Source organism: Arachis stenosperma, chromosome 9, assembly GCF_014773155.1.
Source record: "Arachis stenosperma cultivar V10309 chromosome 9, arast.V10309.gnm1.PFL2, whole genome shotgun sequence".
Lineage (NCBI taxonomy): Eukaryota > Viridiplantae > Streptophyta > Magnoliopsida > Fabales > Fabaceae > Arachis > Arachis stenosperma.
This window is the reverse complement of record NC_080385.1, coordinates 98,384,848-98,396,281: the sequence shown is the minus strand read 5'-3', so window position 1 is coordinate 98,396,281 and position 11,434 is coordinate 98,384,848. Positions and strand designations below refer to the sequence as shown.

At 34.4% G+C, this 11,434-nt stretch overlaps 1 protein-coding gene across 1 annotated transcript; it reads right to left on the bottom strand.

Moving 5' to 3' along the window:
• Window positions 1-3,886: 3,886 nt before the first annotated feature.
• Window positions 3,887-10,188, bottom strand: LOC130950884 (aspartic proteinase 36-like). Its single transcript, XM_057879483.1, has 10 exons — window positions 9,668-10,188; window positions 7,942-8,071; window positions 7,560-7,807; window positions 7,017-7,244; window positions 6,387-6,549; window positions 6,192-6,265; window positions 5,304-5,394; window positions 4,932-5,007; window positions 4,578-4,649; window positions 3,887-4,207 (listed from the first exon to the last, which is right to left on the bottom strand). The coding sequence occupies exons 1-10, from the start codon at window positions 9,880-9,882 to the stop codon at window positions 4,056-4,058; spliced, it is 1,449 nt and encodes a 482-aa protein (XP_057735466.1). The 5' UTR covers window positions 9,883-10,188; the 3' UTR covers window positions 3,887-4,055.
• Between the last annotated feature and the right edge of the window lie 1,246 nt (window positions 10,189-11,434).

Genomic DNA, 11,434 nt, shown 5'->3' with positions numbered 1-11,434 from the left:
ATTTACTCTCTCTCTCTCTCTCTCTCTCTCTCTCTCTCACGCTCTTTATAATATTAGTAAATATATTAATCATCTCTATTATATTGAGATAGTAATTATGGTGAATGTTATTATCTAATTATACTTCTTTATTTATTACTTCTTCTTTATTTATTTATTTTACAACAATATATATATGATGCATATGATCCTGGGACTGATTCTGATCGTGCTAACTCGTGGAATTTGTTGGAGACGAAGACTCCACCGAATTCTGAAGATGAACTAGAGGAAGAGACTGATCTAATGAGGTGTTTTCAATTTTTAAGGAGGGTGCTAGGTTCGGTGAATTACATTTAGATGTTGGAATGAAGTTTAATACGAAGTGAGATTTTAAAGAGGCTGTTAGGGAGTACACCATTCAGGAGGGAAGGCGTATTCAATTTAATAAGAATGATAAGAAAAGGCTACGGGCAGTATGCAAGGTGAAGGAATGCAGCTAGGTTATTTTTGCTTCGAAGAACCGTGAGGATACTTACTGGAAAGTGAAGACGTTTAGAGATGATCATACCTGTGCAAGAGAGGATAAGAATAGAGCAGACAACAGGAACTGGGTTGCTAGTAAGTTGGTGAGAAAAGTAAGAAAGCATCCCAACTTCAAACATTGTGATGCTAATACATTCTCCAAGACCAAGTATGATTTTTCATTGAATAGGAATTCAATCTCAAGGGCACTATCTGATGCTTGAAACCTTGTATATGGTGATGAAAAGGCACAATATGCAATGGTAAAGGACTATGGGGGAGACACTTTTGAAAACTAACCTGGGTTCGACTGTTCAGATTTGCACTATTCTACAGCCAAACGATGAGGTTATTTTTGAGAAGATGTACGTGTGTTTAAGTAGATGCAAGAATGGCTTCAGGGCTGGATGTCATCCACTCATTGGACTTGATGGAGCTTTCCTGAAGACTGTATTTGGAGGACAAATTCTTTCAGCTTTCCATAGGTTTAGGATGTCACTCTGAAAGTTTGTGTTGTTTTGTGAAACAATTATGACAATCTTATATTTGTTTTTGTTTTGTTCATGGTGATTCATAGACATCTCTGCAACTATGTTATGGTAATTAGGTTACTGGAATATAGCTAAAACAATGCTCAATATCTTTTTTATTGTTATTGTCATTACTCCATTATTGCAGAACCTTATATGAACTAATGTTATTGTGGATCAGTTATGAATGATACTTTAAGTTAGCTATCATTATTGTTACTTATCCATAAGATAATTGGGTGTTCAATTATATTTACGAAAACAAAACCACAGAAACAACCTACCGAAGAGCACAATCATTCGATGCATCAAAACCCACCTTATATCAATTACAATGTTTATAAAATGGATTACATTAACATCATGGTACTGTGCTGCAAGACTGATTCTATTCAAACCTTCAACACTAACATTAACGCAAACACAAATAATACAAAAGTCCTAAACCAAGCACTTGAACCATCACTTTTACATTTTTTATATCTGCTTCCAGTTTATCAACCCTCCATGCAATGTTAATCTTCAGCTCACCATTCTCATTTTCTTCATCAGATTTCACCGAGACCTCATCTTGTACAGAATCTGCCCAGACTAATAACCCACACTAATTCTTTCCACTAGTCTGCAAATATACATTAAGCTTAGCAAACATCTACCTCAAATCAACAATTGTTAAAATTTAAGATAGTTAGTACACTCACATTATAATTTGGACACCCGAAGAATGGCTTATTAGGATGCGTCTCTGTCCCTGATCACCGAAGGACAGGCCGACACCCACATCTGCACCACTCCATAACTGGTGTACGTATGCTTCGCACATTGTTCCTTGCCTACTTTCCCGTCGCAAAGGAGCGATTCAACCTTCCTGAAACGTGGCTGTCACTCATGGCCGCAATAAAAACAGCAAGAAGAAGAGGAAATCGAAGAAGAATTAGAACAAGAAGAATTAGAAGCAGGGCACTATAACAAGTTGAGGAAGAGATTCAGAAAAGAAGAACGAAGAACTACGTTTAGGGTTTATGATTGGTGCCAAGGACTAAATTGAAAAATTTTTGAATGTATTCCACATCAGCTAACCATTTCAGATGTCCTACGTAGAGGTGGCAATGCCAGGTCAGTGCTTCGCCTGCTGACTCATGCTGGAATTAAGTAGAAGGATCTGTATGTTGCCCGTAGCTCAAACTGGAGGGTACATTTAGAGCAATTGGAAACTGAGAGACAACATTGGTGCACGGACCCAATCTGGAAGACCATTTTGGGGATTTACTCTCTCTATTTATTTTACAACAATATATATATATATATATATATATATATATATATATAGCTGCCACCTAAAAAAAAGTGACATCATACAACACCTAAATCTAAAGGTTTAGATATGAGGATTTACAATACTCTGTATTTTTGGTACACTATAAAATCTTAAACTTTTTTCTGTAATCCAGATGCTTATCTATTCCCCACAATGTTATTTCCCCTGCAAAATCTACCTTTAATTTACCATTGCAAGATTACTCCTTCTAACTAGTATTTCCAACTCTTCCGAGAATGCCAAACCTCAAAAAACGATGACAACACAAGTCATTAGGTGTCCCGTCCACCTGGCTCCAAAAAGAAGCCCAAACTTCCTCTCGTAATAGCATGGGAGCCCGAGCCTGCCATGAGCCCATACATTCCTGCCATAGCTAGCTTCACACGATGCAAGAACACATGCCTCTGCATCCTTTCTGGTTTTGGAATCGTTTCCAACATCATGCTTCGTCAACCGTCCAATGCCACCTCCCCCGGCGCCACTGTTACGTTCTACAGCTGCTTCGAAATACCATTCATCTCCGCACTTCCGTCCCTCACTCGCTGCCGCCTCCGGTTCCGAATTCGTTCTCCATCTCGCTCGCCGGGCCTCAGGACCAGATCGTCAGAGTATTCGTCCCCGGCAAGATAATCGCACAGGGACGGTGTTCATGGTTGCGTCGTCATTTAGCAAAGTGGCATACCACAAATTGCAATCGTCGGAGGAAAAGGTCAGTGGTGGTGCTAGCTAAAATTTGAAGGTGGAGATAACACTAGTTTGAGCTTCTATTATGATCGGATGACAAGGCTTTTGGTGGAGTAGCCAAGGACGGAGCACCATTAATGTTGGCGGTGATACAAGTTAGAGAAGAGAATTTAAGATTTTATAGTGTACCAAAATTATAAAGAATATCTATAAAATCTCATAGCTAAACCCTTAGATTTATGTGTTGTATGGTGCCACTTCTTTTTAGGTGCCATTATTCTAAATCCGATTAAAGAAGCGCTTGATATAGTTAATTAACTCAACTCTCGACGCCACCATCTGAATTTATATTTAACCTTCATTTATCATTAAAAAATGGTACCAGTGGCAGTCAGGTAGTTTGAGAGAATGAGATGATAGAGATTCAAAGTTTTGGTAGATTGAGTGAATTTCTTGAGGTGAATGATACAGGAGCCATGCTTATATATTGTGCAGTGGTTTAAGTTACAAGCAAATCATCTAATTCACTCTACTTAACTACAGTTAAAGATTGTGCCTAGCTGCCATAACTAACAATCAACTCTAACTAACTTTGTCCACATCAGCGTCTCTATCACTCGCTATCCTTTAAATTATTAATTCATCATAATGCTGCAGGTTCTTTAGTAAACCACAAATTACAGTGTACATTTTTTATCTTTACAAAACCTAAAAATTTGTATTATTGACAAGAAATAGAGAAATGCAAATACATCGCACCAGAAACACAACATGCAAGGCATTTCTGATGGCTTCAACATGCATTGAAAAGAACATATAAAATGTTTCCTAGAGAAGAAGAAAGAAGTAGTTATACAAAAAAAAGGATGCCCTTTTTTCAATGATATTCTTTTTGGGGGATACATTAATGATAAATATTTAAACTATACCATATCGTTAACACTGCACATTTATCACAAAACGAATTATGGTACAACAAAAATTGAATGAATGACACATCCCTCGTATAACACAAGAACCTAGTTAGTTAAACAATTTAACACGGGAATTAGCAACAAAAAGAATGTCAATATTCTTCGAATTAAGAAGGTAGAAGCTGAAGATAGATTGTGTGCACCCACTGTATATACTGTTCCAGTCTTCTCATCCTTCACTTTAATGCTAGAAGAGCCTAAAAAAAAAAAGCAAGAATGCTTAAGAAAATCATTCTAGCAAATATAAATGTCAACAAACTTGATCCTAAAACAGTAGTTAATTGGTCTTTCTTATTTGTTACGATACATATAGATATAGGATCAAAAACACTATTCAATCAAGGAGTATATGCGTCCTCTGTAGGGTGAATTTATTTAAGTTCTATTGAACTACCTAGTTTTTTTTTTTAGTTAATATTATATTACTGGTTAATAACAAGGAAAGGATCCATGGTGATATGAACTTGACTGAGAGCCACAGCTTTGAATTACATATTCAGCATATATTTATATAAATGGAAATAGATTAAATCATAGAGCAAATTAGGAAGGGAACTTGGCACTCACAATTGTAGTCAACCCATCCAATGGCCATATTTTCAAGGTCGTATACGACTAGTTTGTTTGATAGCACCAAATCTGCAATTGGAATAATTGAACATAAATAATTATAAAAGATAAAGAAACAAGACTGGTTTGTTTAATGAATTTTTTATATTAATAAAATATAAAAGAAAAAGACGGCTTCAAAGCTAATCAGACATAACAATTAATCTTCCTAATGATCAGAAACAGACTCAAACAAAGACTGGAAGAGCATTATAAAAAGAAAAGAAAAAAAAATGAAAACTGGATGCACTAATTGTGCCTTCAATAAACTTATAACAAGAGGTCACTATTAATTTAAAAGGGAGACTGTACCTCCAAGAAGAGTCATGTCCCTTCCATTTTTACTTTGTGAGACACCTTTCTGCCATCCAATACACCAGATATCACCCTGGGGAGAGACAACCAAGAAACACCAAAATTGAATAGCTGTAATATATTTACCAAATAGAGAAGTGGATCATATATTTTTCCAATTTAAATCATCATTGTAGCCAACAGCGAATACAAGATGGACAATCAAACCCTTTTCAGTATGCATATGAAATGTGATTTTGTATGGCATTTAATAAGCGTGTATAATAGAAGACAGAGAACAACAAGAAGGAGAATCAATTTAGATAACAGGCTAAGCCTCTTAAATGAGAGGGTACTGAAACAATCAATAACAAAGCTCCTCCTACTCACCTTAAACAGGAACAGGTAGTCATGAGGATACACCGTCAGGGAAAGAGAATCCTCAAAATGAAACTTGATAACTGGGAATCCATCATCAATACTGCAAGATTACAAAATATCGACAAGTTACGAGCTGCATTTGCCTGATAATTAGAAGAGCATTATTGCCTTCCTGAACTGATTTAAATAAACTCTTCAAAATTAAATCTGCATTTTAGTTACCACGTATCAACTCAACCTTTGTACTGAATTAATATTTTAAAAGAACATCTTGCCCAAATGATTATTTTGTAATTAAATTCTTTTACATTGTATCAACAAAAGTTTTAATGTATAGCCTAGTCAAAGTAATTGTATTCATACGAGTTATTTTTTGATAATCATTTAACCTACTCAATAAGGAATAGGACAAAGTATAACAGAATTCAGATAAGACCTGATACTTTCACTTCTTCAAGAAGCTAATCAAAAGTACACAAATCACTCTACAATATCAAAATTCCTTTCCAGTTCAACTGCTTTAACTAATACAATTACAAGGCCTTTGTTATCTGTACCGAGTCAAGCTACAGCCATATCTCCTTTCTTGTATCACAATCTGTTTTATTTGAATGTTTTAGATTATTGATTACCCATAATCTAATATTATCAAAATCCGAGATAGCTCGGATATTTGTGAAGATATATTTAGAGGGCAGCCTGATTTTATGATCTTACCGTATGGACTAAAACAACCAAGAAAATAAATCTGACTGATTATGTGCTATGATAAGTCAATAAAGAAGAAATAGGCAATCAAACAAATACAGAATCACATCTTATATTAGTCAAAAACAATAATTCAGAAATGACAGAGAAATGCAAATATCAATAGAAGAAAGTTATAAAGTATCATACTCTCCACTATACTCGAAACAAGTAAATTGTTGCTCAACGAGATATAATTTCAGTTCAGGCTGCCCAGCCAAGACCTGTCATACATCATAAGGATGGCATAATTGAGAAATAAGATTATTCAACTTAGACAAGAAGCCTATCAAACTGGAAAGAAGGGGAAATATTGATTCTATTTATTCCTAAGGATAAACGTACCTTTGTAATTAGTTGGTCATAAACCATGCTTGGGAGATAAGCCAAGGTTGTTCCACTGTCTATTACAGTTCCCTTCCCACTACCAGAATCAAATATATCTGTCGGAAGTTGTAGAATATCACTACCAACCTCAATATCCTTCAAATTGACATTGTAGTGTGCCCTGTCATGATCAACAGACTACAACTATGACATAATGCCAACGCAAGACCTAAACTACATAAAAATTCATACAAGAATCTGAAAGAAAATTTCAGGAAAAAAATGGGGCTAGATTATACTTCTTTTTTCTAAATAATTCAATTGATAAAATAAGCTTATTTAATTAAATGATTGGATCGTGTATACTGGTCCAAATAAAATAAAATATAGATCTAGATTACTAGCAGTCTTCAATTAATTTTACAAACTATTCTCTCTGCCAATTGCAGAACATCCCACAAGGGACATGTCTCTCCCAACACCGGTTCTTCTATAGCCAGGACTCAAACCCGAGACCAGTGGTTAAGGGGAAGGAGTATTTGCCACTCTAACCAACCATGTGTTGGTATGTGAGTACTGAATTTGTCCTTGGATTTTTATAACCACTATCATGGCATGACATAAAAAAAGCTATGTTATTAGACATACATTCTTGGTACCAATGGAGTTGTTTTGACTTTTGGTTCCACCACTTCCCCTATGGCAAATATTCCACCACCCTTAGCATTGTCAAGGCAGTGTGAAAATATTTTTTTCACCTTTCCAGATGCAGCAAGCTGTGAAAGCACCGAAGAATTTGCTTGTCCAAAACCAATTATTCCATCAAGGGCTTCATCAGAAGATGATCCCAATGTCCCAGACTGTACATTGCCACACCTGTCAGCAAGAAAGCACCAAGATATAAAATCAGGGGATCAGCGTTTATTTATCAACCCAGGAAGCTAAATAACACTCTCCACTTGAATGAAAATTATTCACATGATGAAAAACAACTATCTCAAACGAGGATAAAAACTATGCTAACAACCAAGATAATCCTCTCATCAGATTATGAGAAGCAAATAAGCCAAGAATATTAACATCTAATCTACTTCAACAACATTGTGAAAATACCTAATCAGACAGAAAATGGTAATCAAAAGTCAACAACACAGAAATATCAGAATATAAAGTAACGGAAGTTACTCTTACCCAAAAAAGACACTGCTATTTTGCGGTGCGGTATTGAGATTACCACTAACACGGTTAAAAGTAAGGTAGTCCTGCACGTAGTATCCAGAAGTTGCACTTCCATCCCCATAAGTTATGCTGTATGGGCAGGGAATATCAGCCTTGCAACCAGGAATTGGACCATCGTATGTGGAAGAGCAAAATTCATGGTCACAAGGAACCAATTCTGAAGTTTTGGATTCCTTTGGATCATAGAGAGTCAAGTCTATCTGATGTAAAAATATCCAGAAAAGTAAAAAGTAAAAAACTAATTCAGTTACTTCAGATTATAACCAAGGTGTCAAGGTAACTTTGATCACATATGGTACAGAAGAAACGGTAGACTCAAGATCAAGATACATACACCAATATCACTTTTCTTGGGACATCTTGCGCAATCAACACAATTTACCCAGAGAATGTCACTTCCTGTATCAACCTGAACATAGTAGTCCTTTGGAGGAGAACCAAGCCCAAGTTTTGTAAAATACAGCCTAAACAAATAAAATAACATCAGCATGATAGCATTCACATTTAGATGAACTCGAAAAATGTACATACACAAATGTATATGCTTCAACCATATGCTACTATTTACATGATTTTTCAAGCATTAACTGCAAGAGTTAATATGAATCACGCTAGGTAACCAACTAGGATACCAGCCAACTGCAGTCTATAAGTATAGACTGAAAAAGAAGCCCAACAACGGAAAAAAAAAACCCTAAATCAAGAGTAATTCTAATCCTACATTCACTCTCATTTACCAGTAAGAAAACAACCACAAAATCCTAATCCTCCACCATCAACGACGCATCACCTCCTATCACCCGCAGCCGCGCATCCTCTTCCGCCACCAGCAGCCAGCCGCGCGTCCTCTTCCGCCACCAGCAGCCGTGCGTCCTCCACTGTCAACGGCACATCACCATCCGCCACCTGCAGCCACGCATGATGTCACAAACGTGGTAATGCGAACCTCTCTTCTCCTCTCCCTCCGTGTCTTCTTATTCTTTTTCTTATGTTTTAAATGTTTCTTCTTTTTAGGTTTTGGACAATTCTTTTTAATAATTTTAGATATTTCTTTTCCTTAGTGTTCGGGTGTTTCTTTTTCTTATGTTTTGAAAAATATCATCCAAAACTTAACAGAAAACCATCTAAAATCATAGAAAAATGAGTTTTGAAAAATAACATCCAAAACTTAACAGAAACCATTTAAAATTATAGAAAAAGAACATCCAAAACCTAAAAACATCCAAACTCGTTGAAAAGAACACTCCAATATCTAACAAAAAGAAATATCTAAAATCATTGTACAAGAACTTCAGGGAGAGGTGGCGTGGAGGGAGAGGTACGGAGGGAGAGAAGAAGAAGAAGAGATGTGTAGGGAGAGGAGAAGAGAGGTGATAGCGGTCGGACGATGCACGTTTTTTGAGCGTAAAACTAGTTTTCCAAATTTTAAAACGAGGATCTTCTGAAAAGTTGGCTGTTTGGCTGCATATAGAGTTGGTTGCCTAGACTTGCAAAATATGATAAATGACCTTTTATTATTTTATATTTGCATCTTAAATTACACATTCTATCTTTTTAATTTTCCCCCTTAATCGAATACAAGTTCACAATATACATATCATAATTATCATCCTCATTTCTAAACTAAGACAAAAACTAAATTAAATACGTTTAACATCTTGAAAGCACAAACACTCGGTATCTTTCTCTCTTAAAATTTATGGAGTAGCATTTTTCTTAAGAAGGATTCAGAAAGACGCTACATATCATTATTGAAAATAAAATAAAATCATAAATTACATCGAACTAAAAGTAAACACTACAAGTTGCATCTTGTACTACGCATGCATAAACTATGGAACCAACCTGTCTCATAATAAGTTAATAACACATCGAAGCACGAGCCACATCAACAGAAACTGAATGATCGTACAAGTAAGTCGTTATTGTACGTTCATTCGCAATTCACACTTACAATTCATTATTATGCAAACAAATAACAGAAGAAAAATAAATATATCATAATAATAACAATTAAATTAAATTAAATTAAGAAAAAAAGAGGGAGAAGAAAAACGAACCCGGTCTCGGTAGGTTGACTATTGCCGCCAAGGTTGAGATCCACCGCAGAGAGAATCCTACCTCTTCTACGATCATCACGCGCTCTAATATCGCTTAATCCCAAACGCGTTTTTCGACGCTCCACCTGGAACACGAAATTCCCATTCGCAACGACGAAGCATGTTTCAACAATCAGAATAATCGCCAAGAACAAAACGGAACCTCTCAGATCCATCAATTCAATTCAATTCTCTTTCTAATGAACAAAAGAAAATCAAATTAGAAAGAAAAGAAAACAGATCCAAGCACGAGCTCGAAAGTCGAACTCGATTAAGCTACAGCTTCTGATTTTTGCAGTTTGAGATCAGAACTCATTGCCGACTCGGTTCTTTGGCACATGAAAAATAGAGGAAGCCAAAAAAAAAAAAAAACCACCAACAAAGAAGAAAGTGGATTGAAGAAGAAAAGAAACGAAACGAAACCAAAAGAAACAGGTAAACGGTGACGGAGAGGGAAATTAGTTTCTTTGCTATTTCCTGGGCCAAGCGACGCCGTTTCGGTTAATACTTAGAATTTATGACGGCTTCATTTAGTATTTGCGTGAGCCTGCGTGAATGCCTCTATTTCTTTCTCTTGTTTTGCGTTAACTAGTCCCTTTCGTGTCACCCGCATTTGTATCCCAAAAATACAAAATTTCAAATTTTAATATATTTATTGTGTATTTATTAAAATAAAATATTATTTTTAATAAACTACTAAATTGATAATTGAGAATTTATATCGTTAATAAAAATAATTTTAAGAGATAAAAATAACTTAAATATTATTTCAAATTATAAACGAATTTTATATTTAATAAATAATTTGTTATTGATTTTAATTTTTTTAAAATATTTAGATAATTATTTAAAAAGTATCTACAAAGTAAAATTTATCTTTTAATTTTTTTAATTCTTTTAAAAAAATTTTCATCGACAAAAAAAATTAAAACATATTTATTTAACATAAAATCACTAAATTTTAACAATAAAAATATCTTATTTTGTAATAATGTTTACAAAAATTACATCAAAAGTTGTTGTTTAATTTTTTTTAAGCATATTTTTTGGTATCTGATTTTTTTTTATCACATGTTTAAGTATTTAAAGTGTTTATTGTCGTTTTGTCTTTCAAATTTATTTTGTCAGCGATATTTTGGGTAATATTTTAATAATTTATCATAATTCTTTTTTTTAAGAAAAGATAATCAATTAAGTAATTTTTTAATTAAGTTCAATCAAATTATTGTGTACAATTTTTTTCTTTTTTTTTTCGAATGTTCTTTCTTTTTTTTGTACATGTACTTATACTACTTTTTTTTTCTTTTTGCCTTTCTTTTTTTCTCTTCTTTCTCCTTTGTTATCGTTATTTTCGTCGCTGCTACCATCATTACATTCTTCTTCTCTTTCTTTTTCTATTTAATTTTTTTTCTTTTTCCTCCTTTTCCTTCGTTATCATCATTATCACCACCACCACCACAAATACCACTACTACCACCGTTACAACCACCATCACCACCATCGTTATCATCATATTCTTAGTTAAATATCACACTATTAGTTTAACGATAACAAAAGCACATAATTTAGCTATAAATGATATAAAAAATTTCATGAATGACACAAGAAACCCTCAAAGGGCTACAAGTTCAAAAGCGATTTACTCTGTAAGTGTTAGAGAATCATTAGAATCAATTTAGATCAATTAGTATAGTCTATATTTATATAGTATATCTGTATATTAATTGT